At 40.6% G+C, this 15,583-nt stretch overlaps 1 protein-coding gene across 1 annotated transcript in view; it reads right to left on the reverse strand.

Moving 5' to 3' along the window:
* The window catches only part of LOC140725777 (AP-2 complex subunit mu), an 81,572-nt gene that overhangs the window by 14,870 nt on the left and 51,119 nt on the right, over positions 1 to 15,583 (reverse strand). Inside the window, exons 7-8 of the mRNA XM_073041675.1 lie at positions 15,134 to 15,253; positions 12,650 to 12,785 (exon numbers count right to left, since the gene is read on the reverse strand). Coding sequence (XP_072897776.1) covers positions 12,650 to 12,785; positions 15,134 to 15,253 — 256 coding nt within the window. The remainder of the gene's footprint in view (positions 1 to 12,649; positions 12,786 to 15,133; positions 15,254 to 15,583) is intronic.

A 15,583-nucleotide genomic window follows, 5' to 3' on the forward strand; every position in this document is an offset into this window, starting at 1 on the left:
AGATGAGAAACAGATAAGGCAGTTAGAAGGTCCAGGGTTGGACATGGATGATCTGTCTGGCTTGACGGAACTGTTTGAAGAAGTTGAAAAATTGAAATGTGTTCCTGATAATGATACAAGGGCAGTCCTGGATGAAAAGGATGCCGTTATCTTGAAGGAGTCTGCTGGGTTAGCAGATGAAATTGTTTTAACCTGCAGGGTTGAGTTTACTCCAGATGGGAGTTGCCCAGAGAGTAACTGGGAGGATGAGGGGAACTTAGAATTTGAAAAAGGGACTGGTATGGAAAGCCTGGAAGAGGTAGATGTCCCGTTTGAGTGTGTTCAAGATGTGGATGTACATGGTACTGAACCTAGTAATGAAACTCAGGAAAAGTCTGAGGTATCTGATTTAGTTGAAAAGGAATGCAGTCCTTTTGGGTCAGATGGACTTGGTTCAATGAAGAAAGGGTTAACCTTGGTACCAGTGGGAAGTGAGAATTCTCAGTTGTTTGTGTTAGAAGGTGTGTTAAAAGTTAGTGAGGAGATGGAAGCTGGTGATGTGAATATTATTATTGAAGGAGAAGGGAAAAGTGTAGTTCCTAAATTGAATAAAGAAAATATAAAGTCTGGATTGGTTTCAGAAGCAGCAACCAGGCTGAAGGAACAATGGCTTGTTAACAAGGTACCTGTGAATCAATTACAGTTTGTTTTGGAATTTAAAGGTAAACAACTTGCAGATGTTAAACTGAAAACTAATAGAATGAAGGGTCCTGAAGATAAAACTAATGACTTGCTTAAAAATAAAGAATTGTGTGGAAGTTCAGAAGATGGGCTAAGTTTGGAAAACATTGTTGATAAAATAACTCCTATGAAAGGAGTATGTGAAAGCCTATTCCACACTGGTGAGCAAGCTAACCACAAGAGTTAAATGGAAAAGGGGCAAAGGTTGACAAAATGCCACTTTAAATAACAGGATCTGGTTTTGAGTGATTTCGACAAAGCATGTAAATAATAAAGACAACACCATGGAAGATTGACTGTTGAGTTTAAAAGTAAAATAAAGATTAGTATTTGCATAAACTTTTGTAATGTACTACAGAATACATGTATTGGTTCACATTTTGTAATATACACTTAAGCTAAGATCACAACTCCAGTTTTGTTTTGCTGAAGAAAAGGAATAAAAACAGGAGGTTATTAAATTGGAGTCTGAAGCTGCAAGAATTTGATATTAAGATACAGCATATTAAAGGAAGTGATAATGTACTCACTGACTGCTTATCTAGATGCTAAGTTGAATGTATATCTGTATTGCTCTGTAGTTAAAAAACTCTTCTGTATTTTGTTAGATTCTGTAATTCTGTAAGACTCTGTATTAGTTAATTTTCCCCTTTGGTGAAAATTCCTAGAAGGATGGGGGTGTTATAAAGGATGAACAACTCTGATGGACAAAATAGAGTGGGCAGAGTGGCCCCCCCCTTTTGGAGAATCGCAAATCGCTACTATTTCGATGCTGCTACCAAGGAAGTAAGAGAGACAAAGGAAAGCTGCCAGGGCCGTTGTTATTGATAACAGCTCATGAAAGTTAATGAGAGAGATACACAAGGTGGAACGTCTCCTACTGACAAAAGAGGAGCGGAACCATTGATTACTGCTATTGTCTTTTGGAGAAGGATTGTTTACTTGGTACTGTTCTATTTATTGAAACCCCTCAGGGGGCAACCAGAGTGGGCTGGTTTGATGGGTTACATCATCCCAACCTGATTCACCTGAGACCCCGTGAGTGGGGATAAACTGAGGTCTGGGGTAACGCCCCTCAGACGCACCTGGAGAAACGCTAGTGAGCATCAGAACCCCCACTCGACAGGGTGGGAGATCGGAGACCGAATGAAGGGTCGGTAAATTTTAACTTTCAGTGTTTTGTAGCGAGACCAGTGGGGGCTTGTGTGTGTGTCCACCCTTGCCTGGGTGACGAGTCCACCATGGAAGAACGGTCTAGCTAAAGGACAGAGGGGTCATGCGTGAATGGCCACAACAACGACGCATTGACGGATCAAAATCGTAAAGGAAGGTTGGCAAGATAATAGCTGTTACTGTTCACACGTTTTCTCTCTCTCTCTCTCCAACAATTGCAACACATCGACAAACAACAACCTCAGCCTGCATGAACTGAACTGAACTTTATATTTCCATCTGACAATTCATTATCCCCTAGACAACGATAGAGCTTGTTACATTAGTGATTATTATTATACCCGCACTTTTAGGTTTAGTATTGCTAACGTATATTCTCTGTATATTCGCATTGATATTATTTTTGTATATTTTTACTAATAAATACTGTTGAAAATAGAATCACCAGACTCCAACGGACACTTCTATCTTTGCTGGTAAGACACCTAGTTACAGGGTTCGTAACAATATATACAGGTCAACCTTCACTAATCTGACTACCTGCAATCCGGTTCCCTCGATAATAAAATGGAATGGAAGAGTAGATATAATAGAATCACAGACGTTGAAAATCGTGACGTAAAATTATAAATACTCAAAAGGTCAGTTTTAGGCCAGTCTAAGGATAGAAGATATTAAAGTATCAAGGAAGACAGAGAGGTTAAAAAGATGCATGGTATGTTGGCCTTCATTAGTCAGGGGATGAGCGCGAGAGCTGTAAAGAAATGCTGCTTCTATTAAGAAATTCTATTAAACTCTGGTTAAAACATATAAGGAATATTCTGTTCATTTCTGGTCACTCATTATAGAAGGATCTATCAAAAGGAATAAATAGTTGATGTTTCGGGCTGAGATCCTTCATCAGGACTGGAAAGGAAGGGGGAAGAAGCCAGAATACGAAATTGAGGAAAGAGGAAGTACAAGCTAGCAGGTGGAAAGGTGAGACCAGGTAAGGGGGAAGGTGAGTCATGTGGGAATCTGGAAGCAGTTATCAATCCACATTAGTTGACGATAACTAGAAAGCAATAGGTGAAGCCAAGTGAGGGAGTAGGTAGATGGGTGAAGGAGGGGAGATGAAATAACATGCTGGGAGATGATAGGTAAAGGGTTGCAGAGGAGAGTAAATCATGGGAGAAAGGGAAGGAGGAGAGGACCCAAGAGATATGACAGGTGAGAAGAGAAGAGGTAGGAGGGGAGCCAGAGTGGAGAATGGATAGGTAGAGGGGGGGAAATTACTGGAAGTTAATTCCAGTAAAAAGTTAAAGGCATTAATTGAATGGACAGGCAGAAACAGCTAATACAAGTGGGTATAATTTAAGGTGATTGGACAAAAAATAGGGGGGGATATCAGAGGTAGGTTTTTAAACAGAGTGGTAGGTGCGTGGACTGCATTACCAACAGTTGGTGGTTGAGGCAGACACATTAGGGAGATTTAAGAGACTCTTAGTCAGGCACATGAAAGAAAGAAAAATGGAGAGAAGGGTTAGATTAGTCCTGAAATAGGTTCAAAGGTTTGCACAACTTCAGAGGGCAAAAGACTGCACTGTGCTGTACTGTTCTATTTAGCAATTTATACACAAAAACTCTCATCCAACTGCTGTATATTTTCATCTCTCTCTAAAGTGAGGAATGCAGTGTCTCTCTAAAGTGAGGACGAGAGATCCCCTTTGCTGCCAGATGAATACAGAATCACAAAAAACACATCATTCAGCTCCCTGACACTTCACCCAGTTTAGAAGCAGCACATCCAAATGGGAGAACTCAAACAGAGCTTAGCATTGTTAATGTTGGCACTGGACAAACCACCTGGCTTCATGAAAAAAAGCATCAACTTTCTCTGTGGTGGGAGATCAAGGAAAATTCAATGCAGCGAGAAGCTGAATGCAGAAGTTGAATTTTAATCTGAATTTTAATTGTGAAGAACTTTTCAGATCTGCCCAGATATCATGCTGTTTCATTCAAACTTGATGAAATATTTTCAACTGGGATTTGATCTCCTTTAATGCTAACATGTATTTTAATGCTTAGCCAGTTTCCCCTTCCTGCTTCCACCCAGTACAGATGCTCTTTAGCAGCAGAGACTCTGCAGATGCTGGAACCTGCAACAAAGATGCTGAGTAGTGGTGGTGGGTGAAATAAAGGAATAAATTGAAAATAGTTTGATGGCAGAGGATGGGAGGGGAAAAAGTGAAGTTATATACATGATTTGCAGTGGGTGTAACTTGCAGGTCTAAAATTAAGCCAAATTGTTCACCAGTGGATAAGGAAAACTCTGATCTCAAACCTCCACTGCCATACGCTATACCCACTCATGCAGAATGTTTTGGGAGAGTATGAGTTCAATGCTGACTGGCAATTCTTGCGACGTCGCTGGTGCAAACTGTATCGGTCTTTGCCATCCCTTTGGATTCATCAGCTGCTTGGAGAGGGGGAGCCTGCTGCGTGAACAACTTGCTCCACATATTGTACAACCCTACCTTGTATATCACATAAACAGCTAGGACACAATGTCCACGGTCAATCCCAAACAACGACTGGCCTCATTGCTCACTAGTAATCACAATGCTGAAAATTCCTGAAAAATAGGTAATAAGTACAGGAGTACCTAGGTACGATGTAAATACAATCATCATATGGAAGCCATCAATATTTATCTTTTTTATTATTGTGTTCTCCATCTCATTGTTTTTTATTGTGCTGCACCAGATCCGAAGTAACCATTATTTTCTTCTCCTTTACATTTGTGAACTGGAAATTACATTAAACAAACTTGGAAAAAAAGATGTTAATTGAAACAGGCATACTATTATTGACACACACAAAGTGCTGAAGCATCTCAGCAGATCAGGCAGTATTTATGGAGGGGAATAGATAGTCAATGCTTCAGGCTGAGACCTTTCATCAGAACTAGAAAGGAAGGGGGCTGAAGCCGGAATAAGATGCTGGGAGAAGTACAAGCTAGAAGGTGATAGATGCGACTAGGTGAAGGGGAAGGCAGATGATGTGAGAAGCTGGGAAGTTGTTAGCCGACTTGCCTTTAAAAATGTAATGAAATACTACATCCAAAATATTTTAGAATAAACAAACGATGGAGTTTGATTGACTGCTCTAAGCTTAAAACACTAATAGAAAAGTAACATAAAATTGTTCCCTACACTGCTGCTCATTAATAAAGATTAGATTTGTCGCATATACATAACACAGTGAAAGGAGTTGTTTGTGTCAAAAACCAACACAGTTAAGGATTGCTTGAGGAAGCCTACATGTACCACCATGTTTCCGCCGCCAACATAGCACATAAATGACAATAAACGGAACCTGAACATCCACACTCAGTAACCCTAACCCGGATGTCTCTGAAACCTGAGGAAACCCAGGCAGTCACAAGGAGAGCATACAGGCTTACAGATAGTGGCAAAAATCGAACCCTGATCAATGATCACTGGCACTGTAAAGGTTACCATTGCTTTGCTACTGTGCTGGCCCTCTGTTTAGATTTCTCCAATTGTGTGCCTCACTTTCTCAGTGAATTCAACAACCATTTTGTTTTGCGATTTTCAAAACTTGCCAGGTTTGCTGCAAGTATGACTGGAACTCTATGACTATACCAAACTGCAGTCTCAGACAATACAAGCCACGGTCCCAGAGAAATTCAGGCTGATATCGCAGAACCACAGAGCAAACACCACCACATAGTTCATCCTATTTGTGCCAGCTCTGGAGATGTGGAACGCACACCGCTCCACCAGCCAACCCTTGGGTTATGACAGTCGGGTACTTGTAATCCACCACTAGAGAATTCACTAACCATAACCCTAAAGTTGAAGATATGGAATAAAATTCACCCTCATGGAGTCTATGAAGTAAAGAAGGACAGAATTTAAAAATACAAGAACATTAATCTTTTATGTCCACAGGTGCTGTCTAACCTGCAAAACATTCCCAGTTTTTTTGACACCAAAGGGATTCTGTAGATGCTGGAATGCTTGAGCAACAGAAACAAAAAATGCTGGAGGTCAGCAAGTCAGGCAGCATCTATGGAGGGGGAATAAACAGTTGATGCTCGGGCTGAGACCCTGTAACAACAATGGTTTATTTCCATCCATAAATGCTGCCTGATTTCCTCCAGCATTTTGTGTGTTGCTGAAGGACAGATTTTATCTCCTTCCCAACCCCTCCCCCCATTGTTTCTCAAAGCAGAAAAGGGTGGCAAGCCTTCATGTCACAGAAAATTACAATGCAGGTCGTTTTCTAGGAACACAACTACCTCCCCTGCAGCGTATTACCGTAGATTCCGGATTTTAAGCCGCTACTTTTTTCCCACATTTTGAACAGCTTTGAACTTTGCGGCCAATAATCCGAAGCGGCTAATGCAAGGTTTTTTTCATGCCGCCTCGTAAACATTTTGCCTCGTAACAGTAGACCAATAAAATTGATGAGTAGTTCACAGAGGTCCAATGAAATTGTACGATAAATCAAGCGCACTTTCACAATTAAATTATTGTAAATCAGTCATTTGTACTCACCCTCATCAACATGGAAAACACTCGAAGCATTGTGCTACCTACCCTACTTAGTTTAAACTATATTTGTTTTCTGTACTACATCGCGGGATGCTATGACGACACACCCGGTTTCGCGGTGTCTTGTGGGAAAATGCCGGTTTGCGATGAAACGGAAAGGAGGGGGGAGCGCATTACGCGAGCGGCTTTGGATCCGAGCGAACTCTGCTTTTAAATGCCGTTTGCGATGAAACGGAAAGGAGGGGGGAGCGCATTACGCGAGCGGCTTTGGATCTGAGCGAACTCTGCTTTTAAATGCCGTTTGCGATGAAACGGAAAGGAGGGGGGAGCGCATTACGCGAGCGGCTTTGGATCCGAGCGAACTCTGCTTTTAAATGCCGTTTGCGATGAAACGGAAAGGAGGGGGGAGCGCATTACGCGAGCGGCTTTGGATCTGAGCGAACTCTGCTTTTAAGTTAAAGGTATCAATAACTTTTCCTGGTAGGCTGCAGTATATATATTTTTTACCAGTCGTTAGGAGATATTGGAATGTTGTTCAGTAAAGAAGTATACGCAACGTATATTTAAAAGTAGCCGCGTACGGGCACGGTTCGAAAAAAAGCATTTGCAATATGTATTTGTTTTTGTTACCATATGGATTTAATTAAAAGTTAAAAAAATCCTCACGTGTAATATCTTTCTGTGTAAATATCTCATATTACAACGTGGGACACCTGCGGCCGAAAATCCGGTGTGGCCTAAAATCCGGTGTGGCCTTTACATTTAAAAAAATGATTTTATTTCTAAAATTAGAGCCAGCGGCTTAAAATCAGGTGCGCTCTGTAGTCCGGAATCTACGGTAATTTACAGCTGAGAATTAGATAACAGAATCTGCAGCCAGCATCCTTTCACCTAGCCCACTGGAAAGAGGAGCATTATATCCTCTTCATCATTTCCCCGTTTACATTCAATCTAAGATCTCTAGTTTACATTCATGAGTGTAAGCAGCTTCTTTTGATGTATTCCATCCATTCCACAATGCTAATGGACTCAAAACTCCCACTGAAAAGGATAACAAATCCAGCTACACCAGACTCCCCCATTCCTGGCACCTTTCCAGTAAGTGCTTTATTTTGCTAGCTTTCCCTGCTTGGATTTCAAAGAACTGGCGGTTTGGAACGGTTTTGATTTCGACACTTCCTCAATGATGGATGTATCCTAAAACAAAACAGATCAGCAACTTGAGATGGAAAGTAAATGCCTCTTGATTTCAACTCTGCCTAGAGCCCTGTGCATTCCATGGAATGTAGCCATATCCTCTCAAGGTCCAAAGAATGAACCCAATTATGTTACAGTCTTGATGTAATTGGGAATTTATTAACAAGGTCTTTGAATAATCAGCAATGCATAAAGACAGGGAATCACATTCAAACTATAAACTGATCTTCAGTACCGTCAGTGAGATCGTTCAACTGTTTAAATGACAGAGCTGAACTGCTTTGTATCTTGCTACTTTATAAGTGTTAAGATTACTGCCTACATTACCAGATTACTAGTGGTATTCCAGAGGTCGGTGTTGGGTCCACTACTTTTCACATTATATGTCAATGATTTGGATGACTGAATTGATGGCTTTGGGGCCAAGTTTGCAAATCATGCATAGATAAGTGGACAGGCAGGTAGTGTTGAGAAAGCAGTTTCTGAAGAAGAACTTGGACAGATTAAGTGAATGGAAAGAAATGGCAGATGGAATACAGTGTAAAGAAGTGCATCGTTATTCACTTTAGGGAACCCTGCACAAGGACTCACAATCATAAACAAGAGAAAATCTGCTGATGCTGGAAATTCAAGTAATACGCATAAAATGCTGGAGGAACTCAGCAGACCAGGCAGCATCTATAGAAAAAAGTACAGTCAATCTTCCATGCTGAAATCCTTCGGCAGGACTTTTTTTTTCTATAGATGCTGTTTGGCCTGCTGAGTTCCTCCAGCATTTTGTGTGGGTTGCGATGACTCACAGTCAAGATTGCAAGATATTGCTTGTCATTAAGAACAGCAAGAACTGCAGGTCTATCCCATCAGCAAGCTGCTGGATAGCAGTGGAGCTAGACTTGTGCACCGTGTTGCACCCTGATTTAGCCATCCAGGGAAGAACAAGTCAGAGGTGGTGTACAGTACAACGGACAGTGTGGGTAATTGTCTTGGGCACTGTTATTGTGATCCCCAGACCCTGTTAGGCACTGGTAACATAGAATACCGAGAGTCTGATTCACTGGTTCATTGGTGAGACCAAATGCGGGGATCTGTGTGCGTCAGTTGTTGCATGGACAAGACCCACATTTCATTTGTTGGGGTGGCCTGTTTCGGCCACTGAGGAAGGAGACACAAAAGCCAGTCATGTACTACTGAATTCCATGTTGGGTTGGGGCTGGCCACACCCATTGGTGTTGCCTCCAGTGGTCACCCAGTGGAAGACAAGCCGGATTGTGTTTGTCTGTGGCTACATTTGCACGAGATGAGGAAGTGCTACTGGCTTGGTCTTGCAGAAACATGGCTCGAGGACAATATCCACACACCATCAATCTACAGTCCATGACACTATATTATTGGGCTATATTATTTTTACATTTGTTTTGGACTGTATTTTCTTCTGCTATTATAAATGTATGTGCTAAATGTACTGTCTATGACTGCTGGTACTGTGTTTTGCACCTCGACCCCAAGAAGAATGCTGTTTCATTTGGCTCTATTCATGTGTATGGTCAAATGACAATTGAACTTGGGTTGAATACTGAAAGGCCTAGGTAGAGTGGGCATGGACAGTACGCTTACATTAATGGGAGAGTCTAGGACCAGAAGGCACAGCCTCAGAATAGGATATTCTTTCAGAAGAGAGATGAGGAGTAATTTCTTTAGCCAGAGGGTGGAATCTGTTGAATTCACTGCGACAGACAGTTGTGGAGGTCAAGTCATTGGGTATATTTAAAGCAGAGGTTGACAGGTTCTTGATGAATAAGGGCATCAAAGGCGGCAGGAGACTGGGGTTGAAGGGGGAAATAAGTCATTCATGATTGAATAGTATTGCAGCCGCAATGGACTGAATGGCCTAATTCTGCTCATCTCTTTTATGGTATTGTTAAATCATAAGAATAAGAAACAGACAATACTGGAAACACTAAGCAGGTTGAACAGCATCTACAGACAAATAGCTCATGCTTCAATTCAACAGACTATTTGTTAAGACTGCTTGGCTGCAGCAGGTGACCAAGATAACACTGATTTTCTTCCTTACAATGGTCAGTATGAGAAAGGACAATGATCGCTGCTTCCTTATCCAGGAACTGCTGAGGCCCTACTGGCTGAGTAAACAGCACGCATCATAGCATACTCATCCATCTTGAACAGTATCCCCTCAGATCCAATCACACATTCAGTAGGCTTCTTGTTAAATGAAGAGATAAGACTCCTGCTAATCCAGCAGTAAACCCAAGACTTATTCAAAATGCCTTCAGTTAGCAGGGGCCAACTGCTAGAAGGTTAAGCGTTGATGAGTCAAGTGGCCACAATCCGATGAGCGAAGCTAACGACATATCGGCAAAAACAAAGAGCACTGCACAGGACAGCTGTACTGGAGTTTGTAAAATCCATGCAACGTGTACACTCCCAGGAATGCAGGTTCAATCTGTAACTGAGCTGCTGCCAAGAAACACAAACTGTCTGCAGATGCTTTCCCACCAGATGTTGGTTCCCTACTGACCATCAGCACATGGAACAAATCATTTTTATAGGGTGATGGAGACAAGAAAAATGTTGGGAGCCGCCAAATACACTTGGCCTAGTGCTGCATATTCAGGATAAAACAGCACAGCCAGGGTTACCAACTTACCCCCCCCCCCCCCCCCCAACATACTTCTCAGAAGGTTAACTGTACCTGATTGGCATAGGCATGACAACACTTGAAAAAGGATCGGACAGAACGAGAGCAGATGCAGAACAGATTTAGGCTGGTTTATTATGATCTGAGCAGAGACCAACTTGGTTGTTTTCTTTGAAACAGGGGAGGCCAAAGGGGAGAGGCTGTAATTAGAAATGTAGGTTTTAGATAATGAGGTATAACAATTAGGGGAGTGGAGAAATTGTCTTTTCACTGAGAGTAAGAATCTGAAAATTGCTGCTGCCGTGAAGCCCTCAACAAACCCTTAAGTATAAAAGGGATTTCAGAGGTGTTTTTACTCAGAATGGTAAGTGTCTGGAATGCACTCCTGGGGATGGTGGTAGAGGAAGATACATCAAGGGGACTCCTAGATAGGCACATGGATGAAAGAAAAATGGAGGACTCTGTGGGAGAGAGAGAGAGGCCAGATTGGAATATATTAAAAGTCTGGCACAACATCAAGGACCAAATGATTTGTGCTGTGCTGTTCTATGTACTATCACTAGAATAGGCAATTGGAGTATTGACTCTAGGACACCTACAAAGAACTAAGAAGTGAGCAACGTAATCAAAGTTCAAAAATTCAAAGTAAATTATTAAAGTACGTATATGTCAATGTAAACTACCCTGAGATTCATTTTCTTTAAGGCATTCATAGTAGAACAAAGAAATACAATAGAATCAATAAAAAACTACACAAAAACTAATAAGCAACCAATGTACAAAAGACAGTATGTGCAAATACAAAACAATAAACCTACTACTAATAATAAATAAATAATAGTGAATATGAATTGCAGAGTTGCTCATGGGCTGATTGTCCACTTGCTGCTCTGTATATTTGTTGATTCTCAGTGCAAGCACAATTATATTAGTTTTAATGAAAGTTTATTCTGCAGAATAATGGAATGTATCCAGCAGTTAACCTTTAGCATGAATACTACTCAAGAAAATCAAAAAGAAAACCAGGCCGGGAATGGAGGGACATAAACCAGAAGGGGTAGGCAAATGGAATTAACTTAACCTGTCAGCATGGTCAGCACAGACGGCTGAAGAGGCTGCCCTGTATCATTCCTATGGTTATTTAATGATTTGCCTACAGAACTCTCAGGGACAGATTCCAAGGAGTTGTCCCAGAATCCCAGAGATTTACTACCCTCACAGAAGAAAGTTGGTACTGAGATACTACTGGACAAAACACCAGCAGAATGTAACACAAAGACATATTTTGTTCATTTAGCACTTTACTGTTCAAAAGCAGGCCAGAAGCAAAGAATACTCTTCAGTAATAGGGGCTCCTGTTCTGTACACAATTGCAGTTACCAATTTGAAACTACCAAGATACATCAATTAGATTTTCAGTCACTGGGAGAACACCAACTTTGGTGACCCACAAGGATTCAACTTCAGACACGTAACTGCTGGAACTGAGAATGCATTGCTACTCAGGTAGCTTCCTGCAGATGAGATGTTAAAAACTAAAGCAATGATACAAAAGTTAACTTGAGATAGCAAATGAGACAAAGCCTTGCTTTAATAGCTCCAATGCTAGGTGATACAAAACTGCTATACTTTCATCAAACCAGATGTTGAACTCTGGCTATAAGCTGCAGCTAAAAACCTCAGCTTCCCTAGGAAGATTAGACAGTAAGAGCTCTGGAATTTTACACTCCTCGTCCACTTTCATAGGTACACACACATTTGCTCGCTAATGCAAATATCTAATCAGCCAATCATTTAGCAGCAACTCAATGCATAACAGCACACAGACATGATCAAAATTGTTGTTCAGGCCAAACATTAGAATTGGGAAGAAATGTGATCAAAGTGACATTGGCCTTTGGTGTCAAAGTGGCTTGAGTATCTTAGAAACTGATCTCCTTTAGTGCACAACTGACTCTAGTTTACAAACAAAAAACATCCAGTGAGCAGCAGTTCTGTGGGTGAAAATGCCTTTTTAATGGGAAAACTCAGACAAGAAAGGCCAGTCTGGTTCAAGCTAACAGGAAGGCAACGATAACTCAAATAAACACGCGTTACAACAGTGGTGTGCAGAAGAGCATCTCCGAATGCATAACACGTCAAACCCTGAAGCAGATGGGCTCAGCAATGGAAGACCATGAATGTACACTCAGTGGCCACTTTATTAGGTACAGGAAGCTAGTAAAGTGGTCACTAGGTGCATATTGCACTTCTTGTTAAAACGCCAACCCTTAGTTGCCCAGACCTTATACAGAAGTGTTTAAAGCAAGCAGACATTAAAAGTTTGGAAATATTTTACCTCGATCTTCTGAGCCAGCAGAGATGGTTTGAAGTTCGATTTAATCACTACTTTCACTTCGAGTTTAGTGCGACCAACTTCTCTGACCAATGGAATCACACGGAATGGCAGAATGATGTCTTTAGTGGTTCGATACCTTAAGAAAAATAATTTAATTACAGACGGGTGAAAGTAAACACATTGAATAGTGCTTTGAAAGGTTTGTGATTTTATCTATCCACATAAACTTCTGCTTCACTTGCAAATATCTGCATTTGTAAACTATATTTGATAGCTATTCAGTGATACTGAAGCAAGAGAAAAGGATTACTAACTATACATCTGGAGTATTGCATACAGATCTGATCGTCCCATTATGAGAGGATGTCAAAGGCTTTCAAGAAGATACAAAAGAGGTTTACCAGGATGCTACCTGGATTAGAGGGCATGTGCTATAACACGAGATTGGACAAACTTGGATCTAGAGAGGCAGAGGCTGAGGGTAGATCTAATAGAGTATTATAAGATTAAGGGAGGCATAGATAGAGTCCAATATCAGAGGGCATACATTATATGTGAGAGGCGGTAATTTCAAAGGAGATGCAAGGGGCAAGATTTTGTAGCCTTTTCCAGCTTCATGCATCTCTACAATTCTTCTTCTAAGGTCATCTGAAAATTGTATTGCTCGAGGCTTGGTGCACATAAACAGATAGTTCCTGAGAAGAGCAGGCTCTGTCAGTGACCTGACTGTCTTTTTTTTTTACAGGGCAGGGTACCTCTATAGTACAGACCTCCAATCTCATCCCATTGATTAGCACACCTGTCTCCAAATAGCTTTTGTAGAAGGCATTACCCCAGAGGTTTACATACTTTTTGAATCTAGACTGTGATTGTTTAAATGGTGTACTCAGTATTGACAACAAATACAATTGTTTGGATGTTAATAGTTTAGGCAGATTATGTTTGTTTATTATTGTGACAAATGAAGATCAAACCATATTTTATCAGTAATTAATATAGAAAAGCAGGTAATTGCAAAGGATTCACTAACTTTTTCTTTATTTCTAAATACCAAAGCTATCAAAAGGTATGTAGAGTTGGCAGTAATAAGAGGATTAGTAGTGATCACAATGGTAAAGCAGACTTGAAAGGATGAATGTCCCATTCCTGCAATAAATGTGGTATTTAATATTTCCCCAAAAAAGAAAGTACCGTAGATTCCGGATTTTAAGCCGCTACTTTTTTCCCACATTTTGAACTGCTTTGAACTTTGCGGCCTTTAATACGGAGCGGCTAATGCATTTTTTTTTTCATGCCGCCTCGTAAACATTTTGCCTCGTAACAGTAGACCAATAAAATTGATGAGTAGTTCACAGAGGTCCAATGAAATTGTACGATAAATCAAGCGCACTTTCACAATTAAATTATTGTAAATCAGTCATTTGTACTCACCCTCATCAACATGGAAAACACTCGAAGAAAAGCATTGTGCTGCCTTTATGGCAGTTATTTAGTTTATAATATTTTCGCTTAGTAATTCATTTTTTAGTTAAAGTTAGAAGAGTTTTAACTATATTTGTTTTCTGTACTACATCGCGGGATGCTATGACGTCACACCCGGTTTCGCCGCGTCTTGTGGGATACCAGTTTGCGATAAACGGAAAGGAGGGGGGGAGCGGCAGAGCCAAAACGCTGCTTTTAAGTTAAAGGCGATCAATAACTTTTCCTGGTAGGCTGCAGTATATATATTTTTTACCAGTCGTTAGGAGATATTGGAATGTTGTTCAGTAAAGAAGTATATGCAACGTATATTTAAAAGTAGCCGCGTTACGGGCACGGTTTGAAAAAAAGCATTTGCAATATGTATTTGTTTTTGTTACCATATGGATTTAATTAAAAGTTAAAAAATCCTCACGTGTAATATCTTTCTGTGTAAATATCTCATATTACAACGTGGGACACCTGCGGCCGAAAATCCGGTGCGGCCAAAAATCCGGTGCGGCCTTTACAAGTAAAAAATTGATTTTATTTCTAAAATTAGAGCCAGCAGCTTTTAATCAGGTGCGCTCTGTAGTCCGGAATCTACGGTACCTAATTTAGAGCAAGTAATCAGCAGATGAAGGGATGATTAATGTCTGTAATTCACTTAATCACTTGTTAATGCATTGGTATTTCACTTATTATTGAAGTTCATCAACTTTAATCTCAAATTTCAACCATCCAGCATTGCAGTATTCAAGTTAAATTGAAGCATTTAGTCAAGTCTAACTGAAATATCTTAAATACCTGATCAAATCTCATGCAGTACATCAAGGAAAAGATTCATAACCCTTGCCAATGTTAATAATATACAGTAATTGGATTTCAAATTGAAAATATTTAAGTAAAATAAATCTTATATAGTTCAAAGGTGAAATCAGATTCAAAAATCAACTTTGGCAATCTGAAGCCAGCTCCCATGTTTTCACTGGCCCATTTGTTCCACACACATAGTTGAGTATATACCTCATGAGTTCGTATTCTCCATCTGGTGGTATAAAGCTAATGCTCCTTTCAGATTCAAACTTGCTGAGCCGTACGCATTGGTGGAATGTGCAGTCATCAATTGCTATGGATTGCTTACCACTGCAAAAGTTAAAAGGAGGATGACGTTACAATTTGGTTTGATACAACATCGGCATGTTAACTACAGAGTTCACTCCACCCCCACCCCTTCATTTTACAGTAATGACGACCCTCCTACATGAAAATACTGTCTGGACCACAGTGCAGACAGCAAAGCCACCCTTCAAAGGAAACACATCTGCTCAAACACGCAGTAAAAATGTGAAACACAGTTTCTACCAGAGTCAAGACCGACAGCATCAGTGCAACTGGACTTTGAAGAATTTTTGAGGACAGAAAATATAATAATAACCAAAGCAAACGGATCTGTTATACAAACCAGTGATGTTT

This window comes from Hemitrygon akajei, chromosome 3, assembly GCF_048418815.1.
Source record: "Hemitrygon akajei chromosome 3, sHemAka1.3, whole genome shotgun sequence".
Lineage (NCBI taxonomy): Eukaryota > Metazoa > Chordata > Chondrichthyes > Myliobatiformes > Dasyatidae > Hemitrygon > Hemitrygon akajei.